This window comes from Penicillium hispanicum (genome assembly GCF_028827665.1).
Source record: "Penicillium hispanicum strain IBT 35686 chromosome Unknown utg000001l_segment0_segment0, whole genome shotgun sequence".
NCBI classification, from domain to species: domain Eukaryota; kingdom Fungi; phylum Ascomycota; class Eurotiomycetes; order Eurotiales; family Aspergillaceae; genus Penicillium; species Penicillium hispanicum.
Window position 1 is genome coordinate 4,065,903 of NW_026623193.1, and position 19,818 is coordinate 4,085,720.

At 52.7% G+C, this 19,818-nt stretch overlaps 10 protein-coding genes across 10 annotated transcripts; 5 read left to right on the top strand and 5 right to left on the bottom strand.

Annotated features, from left to right (window-relative positions):
- Window positions 1-411: 411 nt before the first annotated feature.
- On the top strand, window positions 412-2,347 carry N7459_001520 (glycerol kinase; the record flags this gene model as incomplete). The annotated part of the gene is made up of 4 exons (XM_056940705.1): window positions 412-695; window positions 796-1,790; window positions 1,853-2,019; window positions 2,081-2,347. 4 exons carry the CDS (start codon window positions 412-414, stop codon window positions 2,345-2,347), a joined length of 1,713 nt encoding a protein of 570 aa, XP_056804985.1.
- A 1,589-nt stretch (window positions 2,348-3,936) lies between these two features.
- N7459_001521 (uncharacterized protein) lies at window positions 3,937-4,608 on the bottom strand (the record flags this gene model as incomplete). The annotated part of the gene is made up of 1 exon (XM_056940706.1): window positions 3,937-4,608. The coding sequence occupies one exon, from the start codon at window positions 4,606-4,608 to the stop codon at window positions 3,937-3,939; it is 672 nt and encodes a 223-aa protein (XP_056804986.1).
- Window positions 4,609-4,683: 75 nt separating this feature from the next.
- N7459_001522 (uncharacterized protein) lies at window positions 4,684-5,043 on the bottom strand (the record flags this gene model as incomplete). Its single annotated transcript, XM_056940707.1, has 1 exon — window positions 4,684-5,043. One exon carries the CDS (start codon window positions 5,041-5,043, stop codon window positions 4,684-4,686), a length of 360 nt encoding a protein of 119 aa, XP_056804987.1.
- A 751-nt stretch (window positions 5,044-5,794) lies between these two features.
- N7459_001523 (threonine aldolase family protein) lies at window positions 5,795-6,886 on the bottom strand (the record flags this gene model as incomplete). Its single annotated transcript, XM_056940708.1, has 1 exon — window positions 5,795-6,886. The coding sequence occupies one exon, from the start codon at window positions 6,884-6,886 to the stop codon at window positions 5,795-5,797; it is 1,092 nt and encodes a 363-aa protein (XP_056804988.1).
- A 962-nt stretch (window positions 6,887-7,848) lies between these two features.
- On the top strand, window positions 7,849-8,376 carry N7459_001524 (cupin domain-containing protein; the record flags this gene model as incomplete). Its single annotated transcript, XM_056940709.1, has 1 exon — window positions 7,849-8,376. The coding sequence occupies one exon, from the start codon at window positions 7,849-7,851 to the stop codon at window positions 8,374-8,376; it is 528 nt and encodes a 175-aa protein (XP_056804989.1).
- Window positions 8,377-9,772: 1,396 nt separating this feature from the next.
- On the top strand, window positions 9,773-10,699 carry N7459_001525 (SDR family oxidoreductase; the record flags this gene model as incomplete). Its single annotated transcript, XM_056940710.1, has 4 exons — window positions 9,773-10,080; window positions 10,139-10,246; window positions 10,300-10,456; window positions 10,511-10,699. The coding sequence occupies 4 exons, from the start codon at window positions 9,773-9,775 to the stop codon at window positions 10,697-10,699; spliced, it is 762 nt and encodes a 253-aa protein (XP_056804990.1).
- A 656-nt stretch (window positions 10,700-11,355) lies between these two features.
- N7459_001526 (i-AAA protease YME1) lies at window positions 11,356-13,993 on the bottom strand (the record flags this gene model as incomplete). Its single annotated transcript, XM_056940711.1, has 4 exons — window positions 11,356-11,751; window positions 11,808-13,703; window positions 13,753-13,893; window positions 13,964-13,993. 4 exons carry the CDS (start codon window positions 13,991-13,993, stop codon window positions 11,356-11,358), a joined length of 2,463 nt encoding a protein of 820 aa, XP_056804991.1.
- Window positions 13,994-14,722: 729 nt separating this feature from the next.
- On the top strand, window positions 14,723-15,793 carry N7459_001527 (uncharacterized protein; the record flags this gene model as incomplete). The annotated part of the gene is made up of 1 exon (XM_056940712.1): window positions 14,723-15,793. One exon carries the CDS (start codon window positions 14,723-14,725, stop codon window positions 15,791-15,793), a length of 1,071 nt encoding a protein of 356 aa, XP_056804992.1.
- Window positions 15,794-16,356: 563 nt separating this feature from the next.
- N7459_001528 (mannose-1-phosphate guanyltransferase) lies at window positions 16,357-17,697 on the top strand (the record flags this gene model as incomplete). Its single annotated transcript, XM_056940713.1, has 4 exons — window positions 16,357-16,363; window positions 16,438-16,481; window positions 16,602-17,625; window positions 17,678-17,697. 4 exons carry the CDS (start codon window positions 16,357-16,359, stop codon window positions 17,695-17,697), a joined length of 1,095 nt encoding a protein of 364 aa, XP_056804993.1.
- A 696-nt stretch (window positions 17,698-18,393) lies between these two features.
- On the bottom strand, window positions 18,394-19,792 carry N7459_001529 (3-keto-steroid reductase; the record flags this gene model as incomplete). Its single annotated transcript, XM_056940714.1, has 2 exons — window positions 18,394-19,660; window positions 19,737-19,792. 2 exons carry the CDS (start codon window positions 19,790-19,792, stop codon window positions 18,394-18,396), a joined length of 1,323 nt encoding a protein of 440 aa, XP_056804994.1.
- Between the last annotated feature and the right edge of the window lie 26 nt (window positions 19,793-19,818).

Here is a 19,818-nt window from a genome sequence, read left to right on the forward strand (position 1 = left end):
GGGCCGAGCGAGAGCTCGACACACCTCGAGCTATACCTGTCCATATGTACATCGATTGTCGACAATGCCCGGTTCTCCAAGTCTCCAGAGTGGGGGGTGACGAGGTCTTCTGATCAGAAAAAAACCCCGAACCGGATTTGGCGGCCCCCCCACTCTGGGATTGTGGCCCACTCTCTTGGATAAAAAGAAGTCGTTCTCCCTGCTCTCCTCTCGCCCCTCGTACGTCACGCTCCACTCTCTTCGACCTGGGAGCTCCCCCCGTATCGCCCACCGCCACTGCTGTAGTCCTTCTCCCCCTCCTAGGCACGGGCGTAATCCCCTCCCCCCCCTCTTCCCTTCCCTACGTTCTCCCGCATTGCCACGTCACTTCAATTCTTCTCTCCCCTACCTTCCAATTCCAAACACCTGAAGATGCGAAACCCTTTTGAATTGGACAGTGCCAGTGTGGACGGGGACTCCGAGCCCGCAGAGGCCGAGGACCGGGACTTCGACGTGCGACCGCACCCTGTACAAACCGACGACGGGGATCGTTCGCTGCTCCAGGACGAGGAACGGCGCAGCGATGATCTCAAGGATCGCTTCATTGGCACCATTGATCAGGGTACCACTAGTACTCGCTTCATCATCTTCGACTGCACAGGCGTGCCCATCGCCAAATACCAGACCGAGTTCCGTCAGATTCATGAGCATCCAGGGTATGCAGGGCCCTCTCCAACTCTCCCATCTTTCGCTCCCCCCCCCCCCCGCTTCTGTTGGAAACCGCCACTAACCAGAACCCCCCGCAACTCTGTTCAGATGGCACGAGCAGGATCCTTACGAATTGGTGGAGTCCGTCTTTATCTGTATCGAAGAGGCGATGAAGACCTTCCTCGCCCTCGGCCACTCTAGATCCGACGTGGAAGCCGTCGGTATCACCAGTCAGCGAGAGACCGCTCTAGTCTGGGACTGGGAGACTGGCGAGCCTCTGCACAATGCCATCACTTGGACCGACACCCGCACGATGAATCTCGTGCGCGACCTTAAGGCCAAGCCAGGCGCCGACGACTTGGTCAACATCTGTGGTCTGCCCCTCTCCACATACCCCTCTTCCGTCACCCTGCGGTGGATGCTCGACAATCTCCCGGACGTCCGGTCAGCCTACGATGAGGGCCGTGCTGCTTTCGGCACGGTTGATTCGTGGCTCATTTATAACCTGAACGGAGGCCCCCAGAACAAGCGCCTGGTCACCGATGTGACCAACGCTTCCCGCACGATGTTCATGAACCTCGAAACCCTGAAATATGACGACCGTCTGCTCAAATTCTTCGACATTGACCCCAAGAAGATTCGTCTCCCCGAGATTCTCCCCTCGGCGGACAAAGAGGGCTTCGGCGAGATTTACGAGGGCCCCTTGGAGGGAACTCGCATCACTAGCTGCTTGGGTGATCAAGCCTCGGCACTGGTTGGCCACTGCGCATTCACCCCCGGGACAGCCAAAAACACCTACGGCACTGGCTGCTTCCTTCTTTATAACGTGGGCGAGAAGCCCGTGATCTCCAAGCACGGCCTCCTCGGCACCGTTGGCTTCCAGCTGGGCCGGGATCGTAAGCCCGTGTATGCCTTGGAAGGCAGCGTGGCCGTGGCAGGCAGTGGTGTGTCGTTCCTGATGAACAATTTGGGCTTTTTCCGCGATTCGCGCAAGGTCAGTGACTTGGCCGCCACTGTCCCGGACAGTGGAGGCTGCATCTTCGTCACTGCCTTCAGTGGTCTCTTTGCACCATACTGGATTGATGACGCCAAGGGAACCATTTGTGAGTTTATTCCTTGGTCTAATGTGACATCCGAGGGAAGGATCCTGGCTGACATCCCACAGGGGGTATCACCCACCACACCCAACGAGGGCACATTGCCCGCGCTACCATGGAGGCCGCATGCTTCCAGACAAAAGCCATCCTAGACGCCATGGAGATGGACAGCGGCAAGAAGCTGACGGAACTGGCCGTGGACGGCGGCATGAGTAACTCCGACATTTGCATGCAGGTAGGTATCTGCTCTTCTGTGGAGGGAAATGACTCCTTCGCTGATTTTCTCCTCTATCTAGACACAAGCCGATCTCATTCAGATCCCCGTCGAGCGACCTGCAATGCACGAAACCACTGCCCTCGGTGCCGCCATCGCCGCTGCCTTCGCCATCGACGTCTGGAAGGATTTCGCCGACCTCAAATATATGAACCGCGCCAACCGCGCCACCTTCACACCCAAGATTTCCCAGAAGGCCAGTGGGCGCATGTACAAACGGTGGTCGAAGGCTGTGGAGATGTCTCGGGGCTGGATGGATGCGAAGGAGGAGTCTGACGACGACGAGTAAATAATCGCCTGACTCCCATCACCTCCATGGCTTCCTTCCCCAGCGTGACCGCAAGCCGGTTCTTCATTTGTCGATATCCCACCGACTCCCTCTTTTTTTGGGCTATACTTTATACACATCCGCCGGAGAGAGACTTGCTGCGTAACCGCAGCCCCAAAACCCCCTCTTCCATTTCTCTCTTCCGTCTCCCAACTGCAGTCTTTTGATTCTTCGAGACGCACCGGGATACGCATACTCACCTTCCGTTATACATATTTAGAGACCCCTGATCTTCTTAGATAGCCCTGCCTAATAGGTGTGCCAGCGACCATGCCACCTTCATGACCGTGATGATGGTTGTGTTTTTGATTTCATTTTCATTACATTCCGTTTCATCCCGTTTCGTTTCAACTTGCAACTTTCATTGTTTCCAGCTATGATGCTTCGGAGGGAAGAGCTAGCGTTGTCTTTTGATGTGATGGACACCATTCAACAACATCGACAGAGCGTCGACTGCATTTCATGTATATATCATCGGAAACCTTTAACCATAAGAAAACAATCAAAAAAATTTCCAAATCGAGCACCATGCACCACCAGCAATCTCCCTCGTACCGACATCAACAGTAATGACGATCAGATCCCTATGCCACCACGCCTCCCTAATCAGGAAACCAGATGCCCCGCAATCTCCAACCCCAACCGGCCAGCTCCAGTATAACATGGCATCCAAAACATCACAATGATGTATGCCACGAAACTCAAGTCCGCACTCCAGAGTAGCCCCACCGCTCCAGTCCTTGGTTGATGGCGTCAAACCCGCCAACGAACCAGGCACGGCGTTGCCGCGGATCTCGCCCGCACAACCGGCCTATGACATCATGCGCGCTGCCAGGGAAAAGCATCCAGCGTTCTGCGCGAATTAACGTAACGTCCATGTCCACATGGTGAGACTGATGCCCTGTTCTACATATAGGGTCTGTCGATCCATTGTGGTTATCTTGGGTTTGGTTGTTGAGTTGTATGGTTGGGGTTCTTGTTCATGGATGAGCGTTGTGTTAGTTAACTGTAGCATCATATCCGCAACTCTAGTTATCTACTCAAACACTTCCTGATTGGGTTTAATGCACATCACCTCTCTAGTCTGAGTTATTACCACCCTAGCTTATTTCAATGGGCTGGAATCTTGGTCTCTCATGCGACTATGAGAGTGTCTGTTCGGTGCAATTCAGATCATCTGCACGAGACGCTCTCTGGATTTGCGGGTGGATTGGGAGGTATATCAGGTACTTTTTGATTTATCTGAGCATCCATGGATTGGGGCGTAAATTATGTAACCAAGCAATATGAGAGATAGGTTGGCGAAACAAGCATGCCACAATGTCTTTGTAACGCCATAATCGCGGCTGCCTGAGGTTGGCAAACGGTCCCCCCAGCCATGTAGATAGCTTGCGCCCCCCCGCTCTCTCTCTCTCTCTCTCTCAGATAGATGACCACCAAGTTTCCAGTTTCCATCCATTGGATGGTCTCCCTCTTCCGTCATCCGTATTCGTCAGCTGGTCTTCCACTCACCACCAGATCATAGGCCAGATTTTCCCGAACTTGGGATGCTATGGTTTCAGCACCACATGCCTACCCCAGCCGGTCAGCTTTCCTGCTGCATCGAGAGCATCATTGATGGCCTCGAGGCCGTATTCCTCCGTATGATGGATGCCGGCTTTCTTCCCCAACGGTAGCAGCCCGGACTCCATCATCTGAACCATCCTCTGGATATGCAGTCTTCCATACATGAATCGACCCTGTATCCTGAGACTCTTCAACATAACATCCAGATAAGGTATCTCGATAGTCCCTGGCATGCCCCCCATCAGTGCACACCGGCCAAAAGGGCGCAGCGCCCCAACCGCAGCGGGAAACAGGGTACTCCCACAAGCAGCCGGAGGGGAGAAATCGATATAAGCGTCGACACCCTTCGACGTCCCAGCCGCCTCGCGAAAGAGCTCGGTATTGCGCGATGCATCCTCCGTCAGCCTCACAGTCCGCAGACGAGCCGTCGAATGGATCTTCACCAGGTTTTCGAGAGCAGCGGCATTCCTGCCCGCCGCAATCACCGTCGCGCCCATCGCGAGCGCGACGAGGACCGCGACGCCGCCGTAGCGCCCCGTTGCTGGCGCGATGATGATGACCTCGCCCGGTCGGACGTCGATCTCTGATAGTCCGCCGAACGGGACCAGACACACCGGCATCAGGCACAGGTCATTGATGGTATATCCCATCCGCATCAACCGGTCCTCGTCCAGGGGGTGGAGGTTCTCCAAAGGGAACGCCGTGTACTCGGCATATGTTGCGTTTCTCCACTAGCCATCCATAAGTCTTTGCGCTGCTGGCCCACCCCCGTGGATACCGAACAGGATGGTCGTGGATGGATCGTCCCGGCCGCGGATTGTGATGTCGCAGAACACCAATTGTCCAAGGGTCAGGTGAACAGCATCAGGACCGACTTCGAACACTCTGCCAATAGCTGTGTTACCTGGAGTCATGGGCAGAGAGAGCGGATAAGGGCGGGAATTGTTGAGGACCTCTGCCATATAAGGCACAATGTCCGCGGCCAGAATTCGGACAACAGCCTGCCCAGCCTTGGCTCCTAGGCGGGGAACCTGTTCGAGTACGAGTGGTCGGTCTCGAGAGTGCAAGACCAATGCCTTGTGGTTTGGCATGCTGGAATTATGGATAATAGGGTTATCATGTGCAGGTCTGTTGGTTATGGTCACTCGTTGCGAGTCGGCGAACGAGACTCGAGTCCGTAGGTATACTCTCCTTTAGCACGAATCCTCGGTCGTGCTCGCTATTATCTATAGGAATTTATCCTTTGAATCTTCATTCTTCTATGACGGGGTTAGAACGGCGCTGAAAATGGTAACCCCGCTAAAGCCGAGCTCTGATAGACTGTCATATAGTAAGCACATGGCGTTTCACTGGGAAGCCACATTTCCGGGGCAGATAGAGATCTGAATGATGACACAAATTAGTGGGTTGGATTTATCTAATAATACTAACAATACAGAGCTATTCCAAATAAATCTACATGGTTAACGAGGAGCTCAGCGGGTGTTCGTGTGTCAGGTTGGATAATACTCCCGTTCAGTTCAATCCAAGACCTCATAGTGGCATCTGACTTACTCTTGAGTCTTTCATAAGCTGGGATCACTGCAGGTGTTCATTGCCCAAGTGGAATCTGATTCTGTCAGAAACTAAGATACAGGGTTGAGGGCCAAGTAAGCTCTTGATGCAGCCACCGGAGATAGCCACTAGATCCAGATATCCTTAAATTCTTCCAAGATAATTGAGCCCTATATACGTTTGCCACACTAGTAGTTTGTGGTGCAGTTAAGGCCTCGATGAGACACTTGCTGGTTACATAAATAAAGCAACTCTCTGGGCGCTCTCAATCTTAGACTGTCATTTAAGTCACAGACGGGCCAATCCTTCCGCAAATTCACCAAATGCATCGACCTGTGCCGCATTCGTCGCCCACGACGTAACCAGACGAACAACTACCCTATCATCATCCAGTTCCTCCCATACATGAAAAAGGAACCGTTCTTGCCATCGCTGCATGATGGCAGACGGCACCACCACGAACATCTGATTGGTCTCCACGTCGGCATTGACGTGGTACTCCAGTTTGGCCAAAATACCAGCGAGTCTCTGCGCCATTCTGTTTGCGTTGGTCGCCAAATCCCAAAACAAGCCATCGCGGAAAAGCTCCGAAAATTGAATACCCAGAGTCCTACTCTTAGCTAGAAGCGCGCCTCTTTGCTTGATATGGTAAGCAAAGGTGCTCGCTTGAGCTTCATCTTTCACAACGATGGCCTCGCCAAAGAGTGCTCCATTCTTCGTCCCTCCGAGCCAGAAAATATCCGTGAGATCGAATATGTCTGCCAGAGTCATGTGGGATTTTGGAGAACAGAGCGCAGTCCCCAGACGCGCCCCGTCCATAAACAAAAGCAGTCCCAGGGTCTTGCAGGTGTCTGCAAGCGCAGCCAGTTCCTCCTTGGAGTACGCGGTGCCTGTTTCCGACGCATTCGACACATACACCAAACGAGGAAGCACTGTATGAGGTGGATGACTGTTCTGCTTGACGGCTTGTGCAACAGAGGCGGCGGTCATTTTTCCATTCACCGGTTCGACGGTGATGATATGATGTCCTAACGCAGCGATGGCACCTGCTTCTTGAGTCACGATGTGTGCGGAGGATGTCGCAATCACGGCTTCAAATGGCCGGAGGCAACTCGCGATACAAATCAAATTCGCGGACGTGCCACTGGGAACGAAGAATATCGCCGTTTCTCGATTCCCCATGTGTCTTCGAAGATACTGCTTTGCCGTGGCGCAGTATTCATCGTCGCCATAAGACACCTGCTGAACACCATTTGTTTCTGAGAGGGCCTGGAGAATGCGTGGATGAGCTCCTTCGCTGTAGTCATCCATAAAACTGTATTTGGGGACGGTGGCGCCGGTAGACATGGTGCTCGGCAGGGGATAATCGCGATCAAGCATTTGTTGCTAACGAGTTTTGATTATGAGCAGCAGGTCTCCTGTGTAGTGTGCGATGGTTAGAAGGCTATGTTGATGGAATATGCGAGGCTCAGGAAGCAATATTATCTTCCGGTGGTTGCTCTATCTGTTTATCTCCAGTCAGATTGTGTGCCCATGATCTGCCGGTTGCCAGGGTAAGCTAATTGTTAGCGTGGTTAGTCAATTTGCATATGGCGGACTCTATGAGTACTTGCTCATTGGGTACTATCAGTGATGTGTTCATCCAGAATCTAACTGGGAATCACAGTGAGCAGACGTGTATCTCGCAGATTCTAAATCACCGAGTGTCGAGAGGCCTAAAAGCTCTGGCCGATCGCAATGTCAAATGTTAGCCCAGATCTCCACAAAGCCCTGTAGGCAGAACACAGTACTATAAATGGGTGGAACGCGATCTAGATCAGAAAGATTTGAAAATACAGCCATATCCAAGCCACGGATTATCTGCACTTCACACCTCGCAAGGCGTTAGGCCGCCCGATCTTCGCAATAGTCTGAAGTACCTCTAACACATGTTCGGCATTAATCGCAGTCATAGTCATTTATCCAAGATGGATTTATGCTCCCCGCGTCTTCTCATCTACGGACGAATTTGAGCCGAGTTTACACAGATTTGGTCCGCCCGGAGGTGGCCTAAGCCCACATTCGTCCGCTACATCGTCGGCTCGTCGGAATGACGAACGTAGCGAGGCTTAGAAATCCAAGTTATCATTCACTAGGATTGGGTGATTTCTCGCCGCAGTCAAGGTGGAATCTGTTCCCATATCTGGGGGAAAGGGTACATAAGAGACAAGTGAATCTCGATCATGATAACCCTCATCAAGTCATTTCTATCTTGACCTTGCCTGATGTACTAGACTATCAACTCCATTTGAATCCATTACCTTAGATCGCCACTTGGAGAAAACAGATACCTCCCTATCGTCATGGCTGAACAGCATCCTCCCAACAGCCTCCGGCAGACCAGTCGATTCATTACCGGCCACAGCGCCGAGGGCCTCGCAGTCTTCGACAAGGATATTTCCGAAACCGTACCTGCTCAAAATATACCCACTGGCGATACTTTGTACCTCGGTTATGCTACCAACCAGTTCCCGACCGACCTGAACAAAGACCTGGCAACATACCAGCACTACTTGACCAATCCTCCAAACTTTACCATCCCCGGCGGTACTGTGCTGTGTCTGATAGACTTGGCTCCCGCAAGCATCAGCCCTTTGCACCGAACCCTTTCGCTCGACTATGCTGTCGTGATAGAGGGAACTGTGCAACTCAAGCTAGACAGCGACGAAGTGAGAACGCTGCAGCGGGGCGATATCGCCATCCAGCGCGGAACAAAGCACCTGTGGCAAAACGCTAGCAAGACAGAGTGGGCGCGTGTCCTCTTTATGCTCCAGGAGTCGAAGCCGGTTGAGATTGCCGGCGAGACATTGAAAGAAGACTTGGGGTTTTAGGAATAGGTGATGTTTTGGAGGCAGGGGCTTGAGGATATGTTGATAGCGTGAAAGCCGGAACTGGGATTGTACGATTTAAATAGGCCTATGTCTTATACAAATGATACCCAAATAAACGGCGTGAATAGGTATATATATTTTGCTTATTTTGCTTATATATTTACTTAGTCTCGTATTAGTTAGCAGAGTACCTGCCGAGGTGCCCTTTCAGCTTCCCTTTTCTCATTTGGGTTACAGAAGTAGTGGCTTTGTTGGAATAGGTGTTGCCACCTACTTAAAATTTTGGCTGAACCCTTGCCGCCATGCAGAGCAGAATGCTCGGCATTTGTACGAGTACTTAGACTCTGTGTCCAGTGCTGATAGTATGCTATCAAGCACCATCATAATCACATTATACTTATTGAGCAGCTCTATCATTTACAGGCTGCACTTGATAATCCCGAGGCTTCTCGAACAGCCTGCTATTAGATGGTAGCCATGTGCATATTGGGTACAGAACCACTACTCTTCATATCTCACTGTGAAAGGGTTTCTCTTGGTTCGATCATTCCTATGACATGGATCGATGCATAGACCTCGGTAATAGGGTATTTGTCAGAAATCCAAGATGTCAAGGCCACCCACGAGAACCAGGGGGCAGTGCGAAAGGTCTGAGGCCTCAAGATGCATGCATTTTAACGAATTTTGCATAAACAGGTGGGACATTGACGCGAATCTATACTGCCAATCTCGATTGTCAGGACGTAGAACTGGTGATCAGACTCCATTTGGGTTGGACAGCAACATTTCTAGCACCCGATACAGATGAGATCGATCACACGTTGCCTTGAGTGTCAGCGGCTGTGGCCAGGTGGACAATTATGCCCGGCATAACAACAAAAATATGCTAGATTCGGGCTCAATCCCCGAGCGTGGGCCACCTACAACATGAAGCAATAAATAGAATTATAAAGAGTGTTTTAATAGGGTAGAGCGACAGAATTGCCCGCAAGTGGTGAGCGGCGACTCGAAGTGTAGAAACAGACCCTGATTGGCCGGCACGGAAACATCGAGCCCTGATTGGATGGAACGTAGAGGTCGTGTACATACATACTACTGTAGGCCTTAGATGCGGGCGGGTATAATGGATTCAGCCCCAGTCATGACTCGTGTCAAGTCGGCCTTCATACTATCTCCACCAATGCAGGTTATGTACTTATGAGCCTGGCGTCTATGAATGAACCTTCTCTAGCTTAGAAATCAGTAGATTAGAAATACAATGTTAGTAGACTACCTAGGTAGTAAATCTAATGCTATAAAGGTATTCCAATGTCCCCAAACCGCTCGCTATGTCTCAGCATAAGGAACCCACTTCTCCATAGTCTCTGTCTTTGATTATCCCGATAAAAAAGCTACAATGGCTTCTTTCCTCATTACTGGCGCCTCCCGGGGATTTGGACTCGCACTCATTCACCAACTTGTTTCCCTTCCAGTCTCGCAGGTCGGCAAAATCTTTGCAACTGCACGAGGAGATTCTCCTGCGCTAGAAGAGCTTTCCAAGAACTCGTCTGGTCGCATCGTTTATGTCAAACTTGATGTCACCAATGAGTCATCTATAAAACAAGCAGCAGCCGAAGTTGAAGCAGTTCTGGGCCATAAGGGACTCGACGTTCTGATCAACAATGCCGGAGTCTGCCACTACGCTTCTGACGGGGTGAAGTCGATGTAGGCATCTAGCTGCTCTCTGAATATAATAAAGACAATAACTAACTAATATACTCAGGGACAATCTCGATGAAAGCTTCACGATCAACGTTCTCGGCGTCCACTGGGTAACTCGAGCATTCCTGCCCCTTCTACAGAAGGGCACACTCAAAAAAGTTGCCAATATGTAAGTCAAGCCACCCACCTTCCTCTCCTCTCGGGCTCTCTAACAGGACCAAGTTCGACGACGATCGGTTCAATCGCGCTATCGCGCGATGCCCACCTCCTACCTGCGCCAGCCTACAAGATCTCCAAGGCAGCCATGAACTCGCTCACTGTCCAGTATGCGCTCGACTACGAGAAGGAGGGCTTTACATTCATGGCCCTCTGCCCAGGCGTAAGTCGGCCATCCCTTTTCTCTAGAACACTGCGTGCTGAAGTTATTGCTTAGTGGATGAAAACCGACCTGGGCGGCGGCGACATGGCCGATTTGACGCCCGAGGAGGGCGCCAAAGCTTCGTTGGATATTATTTTCAAGTCGGGACAGGAGCTCAATGGGCAAATGCCAAAGGTCTTTGTCAGGGGCTGGGAGAACGCCAAGGGTCGCAATGTGTACGATGGTACCAATGCTCCCTGGTAATGGCTTTCTGTCTTATGAAGATAGTCTGCGTCCGCCTCAGTCTGACGAGGATGTTGGACGGAGGGTAGAGACATATTGGAAAGAGATACGAAGTAGAAGTGGAAAAAAATTCAGAAATTTCGTTTCCAGGGGTCATGGGCTATCATTGTAGATTACTGTATTTCCGTGGGTCACTCCAGGGCTGTTTACTCGCGATCATCGCCATACCAAGTACACTCAATCGAGAAAGCTTCCGTCTGTTTAAGATGATGGTGATTTATTAGGTGCATGCGATTGAAGGGCTTAGATTCGCTAGGAGTAAAAAGTGACAAGTTAAGCCCTTGAACGGACAAAGTCAAGTAACAAAAATCTAATATATGAGCAGATCCACTTGTTCATTGTTTGGTCGACAGACTTGGTAGTGAACTAGGGGAGACGCCAATCACTTTGCTTTTAAGATACAAAGTACAGCGTAGGCGTACAGACAGTATATACAATACAGAGTACAGGCCCGGGCAAAGAGGAATGGAATGAAAAGCGAAGAGAAAAAATCACAGAAATGGTATTTTCAATAGAGACGCCCGAACGATCCGGGAATGCACGATGGAGGAACATGAGCCAGAAGACAAGGAAAAGAAAAGAAAAGAGGTCGGAGATCCAATAGTCGAGACATCAGCTCATTCTGTCGCTGTGGGTGGTCCTCCAGCTGCAGCAGATGGATTCAGGTTGGCCGCTTGCAGGGCTTCGGGCAGCTTCAGTGGCGCGCTGGGAGACGAGACCAGCTTGTCAAGCTTTTCGCCCCGGAGCACCTGCTCCATTTCCTCCTTAGTGAGAGTCTCGTATTCGATCAGTGCTTTGGAGAGGAGCTCCAGTTCCTCGCGTTTTTCAGTTAGGATTTTAGTTGCTCGTAGACGAGCCTCTTCAACAAGGCGGCGTACTTCGGCCTCAATTTCTTGCTTCGTCTCCGAGGAGAGGCTGTCATAATTAGTCGACAGGTCAACGTTACCCAGCTTCTTGGAGTATCCGAAGCGGGTGATCAGGGTGAAAGCTGTCTCGGTCGCTTGTTGGATATCCTTTGGAAATAAAAGTCAGTAAATGAAAACCCCGAACCCGAATGGGAAGAACTCACAGCTGAGATGCCACTCGTAACATTGTCTGGACCAAAGATCATCTCCTCGGCAGCCTTGCCACCCATAGCAACGTCGATGTCAGACAGGTACTCCGTGTAGTTCCTCGACACTGTGTCCATCTCTGGCAGGAAGTGGGTGATACCCAATGCCATGCCACGGGGAACAATAGTAATCTTGTACAGCGGGGTAGCCGATCGGGAGAAATAAGAAACCAATGCGTGACCAGCCTCGTGGTAGGCAGTCAGAAGCTTATCCTTGTCCTGGATGATGCGACTCCGAGCCTCGGCGCCCATCATGATCTTGTCCTTGGCCCAGTCAAAGTCCAGAGGGCCGACCTTGTTCTTCCGGTCACGGCTGGCATGAATGGCAGCTTGGTTGACGAGGTTCTGGAGATCAGCACCAGAGAAACCTGGTGTACCACGGGCAATCACGGCAATATCAATGTCGGTGCTGACCTGCACCTCCTTCATGTGGTGACGAAGGATATCCATTCGGCCACGAACGTCAGGCAGGCCGACGACGACCTTACGGTCAAAACGACCAGGACGGGTCAAGGCCTTGTCCAGCAACTGAGGGTAGTTGGTAGCACCGATGATGATGACACCGCTTGTCTGGGAGAAGCCATCAAGTTCTGTTAGAAGCTGGTTCAAAGTCTGCTTGACATAGGCGGCATCACGCTCGTTTCTCTTGGCACCAATGGCATCCAGCTCATCAATAAAAATGATCGCGGGGGCCTTGCCACGAGCCTGGCTGAAAAGCTCACGAACACGCTTGGCACCAACACCAACATAGACCTCATCGAACTCGGACCCAGACATGTAGAAGAACGGGACACCAGCTTCGCCAGCCACCGCACGGGCAAGCAGGGTTTTACCGGTACCAGGAGGACCAACCAGGAGAACACCCTTGGGGAGCTTGCCACCCAAAGACGAGAACCGGTCGGGATTGAGAAGGAATTCCACTAGCTCCTGCAATTCGTCCTTGGCCTCATCACAGCCGTGCACATCACTGAAACGGACGGTCTGCTGCTGAGGCTGTGCCTCGTTGGTCTGGGTGCCACGAATGTTTTTCAACACACCGGTGGTTTCAACCAGGATGGTAATCAGGACGAGAGAGATGTAAGTGAAGAAACCGAAGTAGAAGAAAAACTTGACCCAACGGAATATGGCGCTGCCCATGGACTCGTCGACTACAACGTAAAGAGGAGCCTCCTTGGCACCGGTACCAGTCTGCTGGGTCGCCATGCCGATCTGATTACCGCTGCTTCGCGCAGCAATTGCCTGGCCAACAGCCTGAAGCTGCTCTGGGCTAAGATTCTGGCTCTGCCCCGCAATGGCCGCCGAGTCGGCACCGCCGACACGCTGCAGAGCCTTTGTGAAGATTGCTTCGGTTGTCGCGTTACTCGCAAACTGGGCGGTTCGGTGTCTTTCAACAATAATAGCAGGCATATTGGCCCGCATCAGAGCCTGGTAAAAAGCATTCTGAGCGTTTGCACTGTTCGGGTTATTGTTTGCAGTCTTCTCCTTCTGCGCCAGGATATTCTGCGACGGGCCTCCAAACAGGAATCGTTGTTGCTGCAGCTTCGAAAGCCCGTTAATCTTTGGAGATGGTCGCAAAGAGCTGAGACGGAAAGGATTCACGGTCGAGTAGGGTCGAGTTGTTGGGGTGGCGAAGCCACGAGCCGGGACAAAAGTTGAAGAGGTCAGACGCAAGTTGTCTATTTCCAAGCATGATTCGTCAGGAATGAACTCTGAATGGCGAAAAGAAGTGTTATGCTTACTTCCAGCTGCTGGTGAAGACCATCCACGTTGGATGGGCCGGCTCACGATGCCCGCCTTCAATCCGTCCATGGAGACAGACTCCAGGAATTGCGGCAACGAAACAGTCTGGTGCGTCTGCGTAGGTTAGTCTCGGCGGCGATTGAAGGTACTGGGGAGATCATACCGCCACATTCTGTTCCTGCGCAGGCTTCCTTTGAACGAATTCACGAGTTCCAGTCACCGGTGTTCGGCCAACCTGCTTCCAGGGAGCAGCCAACACGGTGGACATTGACGGCCACAGGTCCGACGTTACGGAAGCAACACTCTGCGAGAATATTTCAAGAGTCAGCAATGGGTTTTGATGGCAACGAAGCTAAAACGGGGATAGTCCTTACCGGCCGGGAAATCGAGACTTGGAAGGCCATGGTTGTCCGATGTAGAGCGGCGCTCGGCCGCGAGGAAAACAGAGACCTGCGCCTCGATGGGTGGGTTATAAATCCAAGAGTTGTATGACAAAAATCTAGACCTGAGTCGCGGTAGCTGCCATTACTGACAGTGAAAGATCGGGGGTCGAGAGGGGACAGGTGACGATGGCTTTTACTCCGCTGGGATGCGGCGAATGTCGGTTGCCACTCAGGTCTGGCCGGTGTACCGTAGTGTCACGTGGAGGTCTACTGCCGGGCGGTGAAGTTCTCGGTGTGCGTAAGCAGAATTGACTGGATGCGAATAGATCTCGCCTTCTATGAATCGACTCGTGTTGTTTGTGATATATTATGGCTGTTCGCGGTGGGTGGGGTAGAGGCATACTTTGTGACACTGTTGCATATCGCTCAATAAGCAAGCGTTGCGTATTAGGTCGCACCTCGATTGAACGTTGCAGAACAATATATATCGATTGCCCCGACCGGGTCTTCCATGGCTCGGCGTGAGCCGAGTTTTGTACCTGAACCTTTTAACAACCTCGTGTCTCATGCGGGTGTTGCGGACGGCTCAGAAAAACTGCTGGGCACTCGTTATCTATCGGCACTCTTGTTCAACCCTCGCGGTGTTCTTACGCAGCGAATGGGCGGGAATCCCTGGCCCAGGAACAACGCAAGGTAAAGCCACAGAGCATGGTATTAAAGTCGTGAATGGCCTGACGGTATATGCCTGGCATGTCGGAAAAATCGATCTTTCTGATGGGCGCACCGTTGCCTGACAGCCTGGACTGGGAAAACGACGAGCTTCTTAATGCGCCTATACCGCCGTTTCGAGACACGCAGGCCAGCAGCGAGGAGCCGCCATTACCAAGCCAGACTTCCGCGAGATGGAGAGTACTCCAACCGCTACCTATCGATGAACAGCATGATCATCATGTCTTCTACTACGGCCCAGAGGACCCAGACTTTCTGACCACACACCAGCTTGTGGCTGCCGACGAAAAATCAACTATGCAGGAGAATTCCATACTGTCACAGTTCTACGATCATTCATTTACCGTCCATGAAGCAACGGAAGTATCTATTTCTGAACTACGAGATGAAGACCTGACCGAGGAGAGTGCAACGGGATCGGAAAGCATCGACGAGCCGAGTGTCCATTCCTCGGCTGAGAGAATCGTAGCCGAATCACCTCCTTCACTTCGCATCCCCGGAAAACTCAGGGACCTGCAGGATATACCAATAGCACGATATCTGCAATCCATCGCTCCGCAGACGGTGACGGTCAGCCTGGTTGTCGGGGTAATTGCCATTCACCCGCCACGTCGCGTGGTGACGCGGCAATGGAAAACCGAACTGGACATCATTGAGTTGGTTGTCGGAGATGAGACTAGGGCTGGATTTGCTGTGAACTTCTGGCTGCCATCTGACAAGACGGGTGCAGCCAAGACCATGGAGACCGATCGTCTCCGGCAATCGCTAGGCGCGTTGCGGCCCCAGGATATTGTCCTGCTGCGTACCATCGGGCTCAGTTCATTCCGGGACCAAGTTTACGGACAGAGCCTCCGCGGTGGAATGACCCAGGTCGATCTCTTGTACCGTCGACCGCTGGACATGACGGATGCGGGAGGGTTCTACCAAGTGCTTCCACCAAGCAGCGTCCACGACGATGTGCGGCTGCAGAAGGTGCACCGAGTACGCGAATGGGTGCTGCGATTTGTGGGCGCGACGCATGAAGCAGGCGGTGACTTCTCTGGAATGTCTCGGGCGCAACGTGGCCATTGGCTGCCCCCGGACTCGCAGTGACGGGGCGAGACGATCATCTCGAATAGACAGGGGCCGCAGTGGGAAGTGGTGTGACGGATGGGGCGACACTTCTCAGGCCACCAAGTCAAAGTGGCCGCAACCGACCAGGTGTCACCATCAGGAGCACCATCGCCTGGCCAGCCAGCGCGGTCCAGAACGGGCTGCGATGTTGCCAGTTTGCGGGAGAGCACCCCGCACTAGAGGTTCAGCACAGCTCGGGGAGTTGGAGCTGAACAGCATATGTCCTCCCGATGGAATGATAGTGTCTTCCTTCTCTGAGTTCTAGTCCTCGAGACTCGAAACGTAACTTGAAACAATCACCGGAAGAAGAGAGAGTGGGAGAGAAGACGGCGAGTACATCGAAAGGGTCCACCCCCTTTTCACAGCTGCAAACGTGCGCCGCCAATCACCGCCACTCACGTGCCCCGCTCCCCTCCGATAAAAATAAACCCATCAGCGGCCAGGTGTTCCCTAAATAATGCTCTTCCCCTGCTCGCCGCCCTTCTCCTGTATCGCCTCGACTTGACTCAATCTCGTTGCTCAGATTCCCTAATTACCCCACAATGAAGGGTGTGTGTCCCTCAATGTCTCCCCCTTCCCCCCCCCCTTCCCTCCCTACCCCGCTGAATACTGACCACTCGCAGCTCTCATTCTTGTCGGAGGGTTTGGGACCCGTCTGCGTCCTCTGGTAAGTCAATGCCGATCCCTCACCTAATTGGTCCATTCAATGCATCTTGCAATGTGCTCTCGTCCATGCCTGGGTTGCGCATTAGTCCTCCTGATGGTCGTCGCTAACTCGTGGGTGTAGACGCTCACGCTCCCCAAGCCGCTGGTCGAGTTTGGCAACCGTCCTATGATCCTGCACCAGGTCGAGAGCTTGGCTGCCGCAGGTGTGACCGATATCGTGCTGGCCGTCAACTACCGCCCAGATGTGATGGTTTCGGCCCTCAAGAAGTATGAGGAGCAATATGGGGTGCGCATTGAGTTCTCAGTCGAGTCAGAACCGCTGGGCACGGCCGGCCCGCTGAAGCTCGCCGAGAAGATCCTGGGCAAGGACGACTCGCCCTTCTTCGTATTGAACTCGGATGTCATCTGCGACTACCCCTTCAAGGAGCTCGCCGACTTCCACAAGGCTCATGGTGACGAGGGTACCATTGTGGTCACCAAGGTGGACGAGCCTTCCAAATACGGTGTCGTGGTCCACAAACCCAACCATCCTTCGCGCATCGACCGTTTCGTCGAGAAGCCCGTTGAGTTCGTCGGAAACCGCATCAATGCCGGTATCTACATCCTGAACCCTAGCGTCCTCAGCCGCATTGAGTTGCGCCCGACCTCGATCGAGCAGGAGACCTTCCCCGCCATCTGCAAGGACGGCCAGCTCCACTCCTTCGACCTCGAGAGCTTCTGGATGGACGTTGGCCAGCCCAAGGACTTCCTTACTGGTACCTGCCTGTACCTCTCCTCACTGGCCAAGCGCAACCCAAAGAAGCTTGCCTCCAACTCCGAGCCGTACGTCTACGGTGGAAACGTCATGGTTGACCCCTCGGCCAAGATTGGCAACAACTGCCGCATTGGTCCCAACGTGGTCATTGGACCTAACGTCGTCATTGGCGATGGTGTTCGTCTACAGCGCTGCGTCGTGATGGAGAACAGCAAGGTCAAGGACCACGCCTGGATCAAGTCGACCATCGTCGGTTGGAACAGCTCCGTTGGCCGCTGGGCTCGGCTCGAGAATGTCACCGTTCTGGGAGACGACGTCACCATCGCTGATGAGGTGTATGTCAACGGTGGCTCTATCCTGCCCCACAAGAGCATCAAGCAGAACATTGATGGTAAGTTCTCGTCCTTGAGATCTTGGTTTTCTCAAAGCTAATTACTCGATAGTTCCTGCGATTATCATGTAATCCCCTCTCCTCTCCTTTCACGTCGATACGCCCTTCTACATCCCTTTCTCATCCGCCGATACCTTCTTCCTCCCGTCTTGATGCATGGAACCGGAGTCGTTTTCTGCGTGATCTTCTCTTCTATTGTCTCGAGCCTCTTCGGTCCCTGTTTTCTTGCCTGTCGCCCGCGACGGTTCATCGCCCCCGCTGTGCTCGCCATGTTGTTTTCCTTCGTGCTCCGATTGTCGATGCATCCCGAAGCCTAGATGGCTAGATCCTGCACGATCTCGGCTCTTTGCAACCATTACCACCTTTTAGTTTCCTTGTGACCTGATTTATCCACTAAAGCTATCCAACCGTATTTTCACAGTCGCGGTCGTGAAAGGCTCGCAGCTGCAATTCCCGCTTTCTTTGCACATCTGTTTTCCTGTTTCTGCGGGCAAAGAATCATGCTATGTCTATTCTAATGATATCATGGGCGCGGGGCGGGTTCTGTTGATGTAAATAATTGGGAGGCGGAATTCAAAAAAATTGCAACTTCCACTCTGGTAGACATGCAAGACTCATCTATTAAAATTTTGTACACTGGCAAAATGTCTTTTTGTACAAGTAGATTCGCTCATGGCAACCAGAAACCTCGGGTCAATCACTGATATCGCAATGCAGACACCCAATGAGACAGGTTGTTTACGAGACTGGAGCTTTCCACGCTTCTCATTAGTCGCTTTCAGCGGCAGACTTCTTCTCGGCTTCATCCAGAATGCCGTCCCATTTGACCCGCAGTTCCTCCATTTGCTTCCAGCACTGGCGGCCGAGTTCTTCAAAATTCTCTTTGTCCTCACGGGTGAGTTCCTTCAGACCTCGTTTCCGGCGTCGTTGTCGATCCGCCTCGATAATTGGAGCCCCAACGACACCGCCGTAACCCCAGCCTTCGATCTCGGTGCTAGCCACGCTTCCAACGCCTGAGCGGGAGGCTGACGATCCCCATTTCACTCGCCCTCCCCCGGCTTGGCGATATGGCGTCTCAGCCGCGTCAAGCGCGGATTGCGATGATAGCGCGAGAAAGACCGGTGCCCAAGCGCCCAGGTATGTGGACAGTGTATGCCAAGGAGAGCCTAGCATACGCGCGCCCCAGAAGGCAATTACCATTGCCCAAACAAGGGGAAGCGCTAGCGGGACGATGGCGGTGGCGCAGATACCCGGATGGGAGAGATACATAGTTGGCATGCTAGAAGGGGCTGCCGTGTCTTTCACGTCGTCCTCTGTGCCTGAGCCCGTGAAGCTCTGGACTGCCCACGGCGCCGCACTGGGGAGGTCCGAAGTCAAGGCCAGAATGTCGGCCAGAGCCTTGGACGATTCATAGGGAGTCGAAGAGCTGATACCCTGAATATCATTGATATCAAACAAATTGATGGTCGCCTCAATGCTGGACACCCAGACCACTCGACCGGGGCCATTGGGAGTCTGGGCACGCTTCAGCAGTGGCATCACATTGTGCGCCAGCATATAGTGCCCGAAGACATTGGCGCAGAAAACAGACCCCAGCGCCGGCTCTTCCGTCTCTTGCGTTTGTTTGCCTGTCAGCACACCTACAGGCGACAGCTTGTATGACGGCCATGAGACCGCGTGCACGAGATCGGTGCACACATTCCAGATAGCCGCCGGCCAGTCGAGTCCAGACCAACCTCCAATTCCAGCATTCAGGATGATCGCATCGAGTTTGGGCAGTTTGCTGAGAAGTCGGCGGGAAAGTTCGCGCACGGATTTCAGGTCGGAGAGATCGACATTCTCGGAGATGAATTTCACTCGCGCTGCGGCGTCGTCCTCCGTCGCGGACGAGGTCAAGTGCTGCTCCAGTCGGTGACGGGTATCCTCAGCCTTCCGTAAGCTCCGGGTCGTGAAAACAACGTGGAGGAAGTGATTTTCCGGGTGTGAGGAGAGGAATTCATCGGCGAGGCGGCAGCATATTGAGAATCCGAGACCGCTGCGAGGGATCAATTGGCTATGGGGTCTTGAGTGGGGTAGATTCGGGGAATGAGGTCAATTGCCGAGTATCATACCTATTTGCACCCGTTACGAGGACGTAGATGTCCTGTCGCTCGTCGTTCTCGCCCATGGCTTGCCCCTTTTAAGGAAGATTGA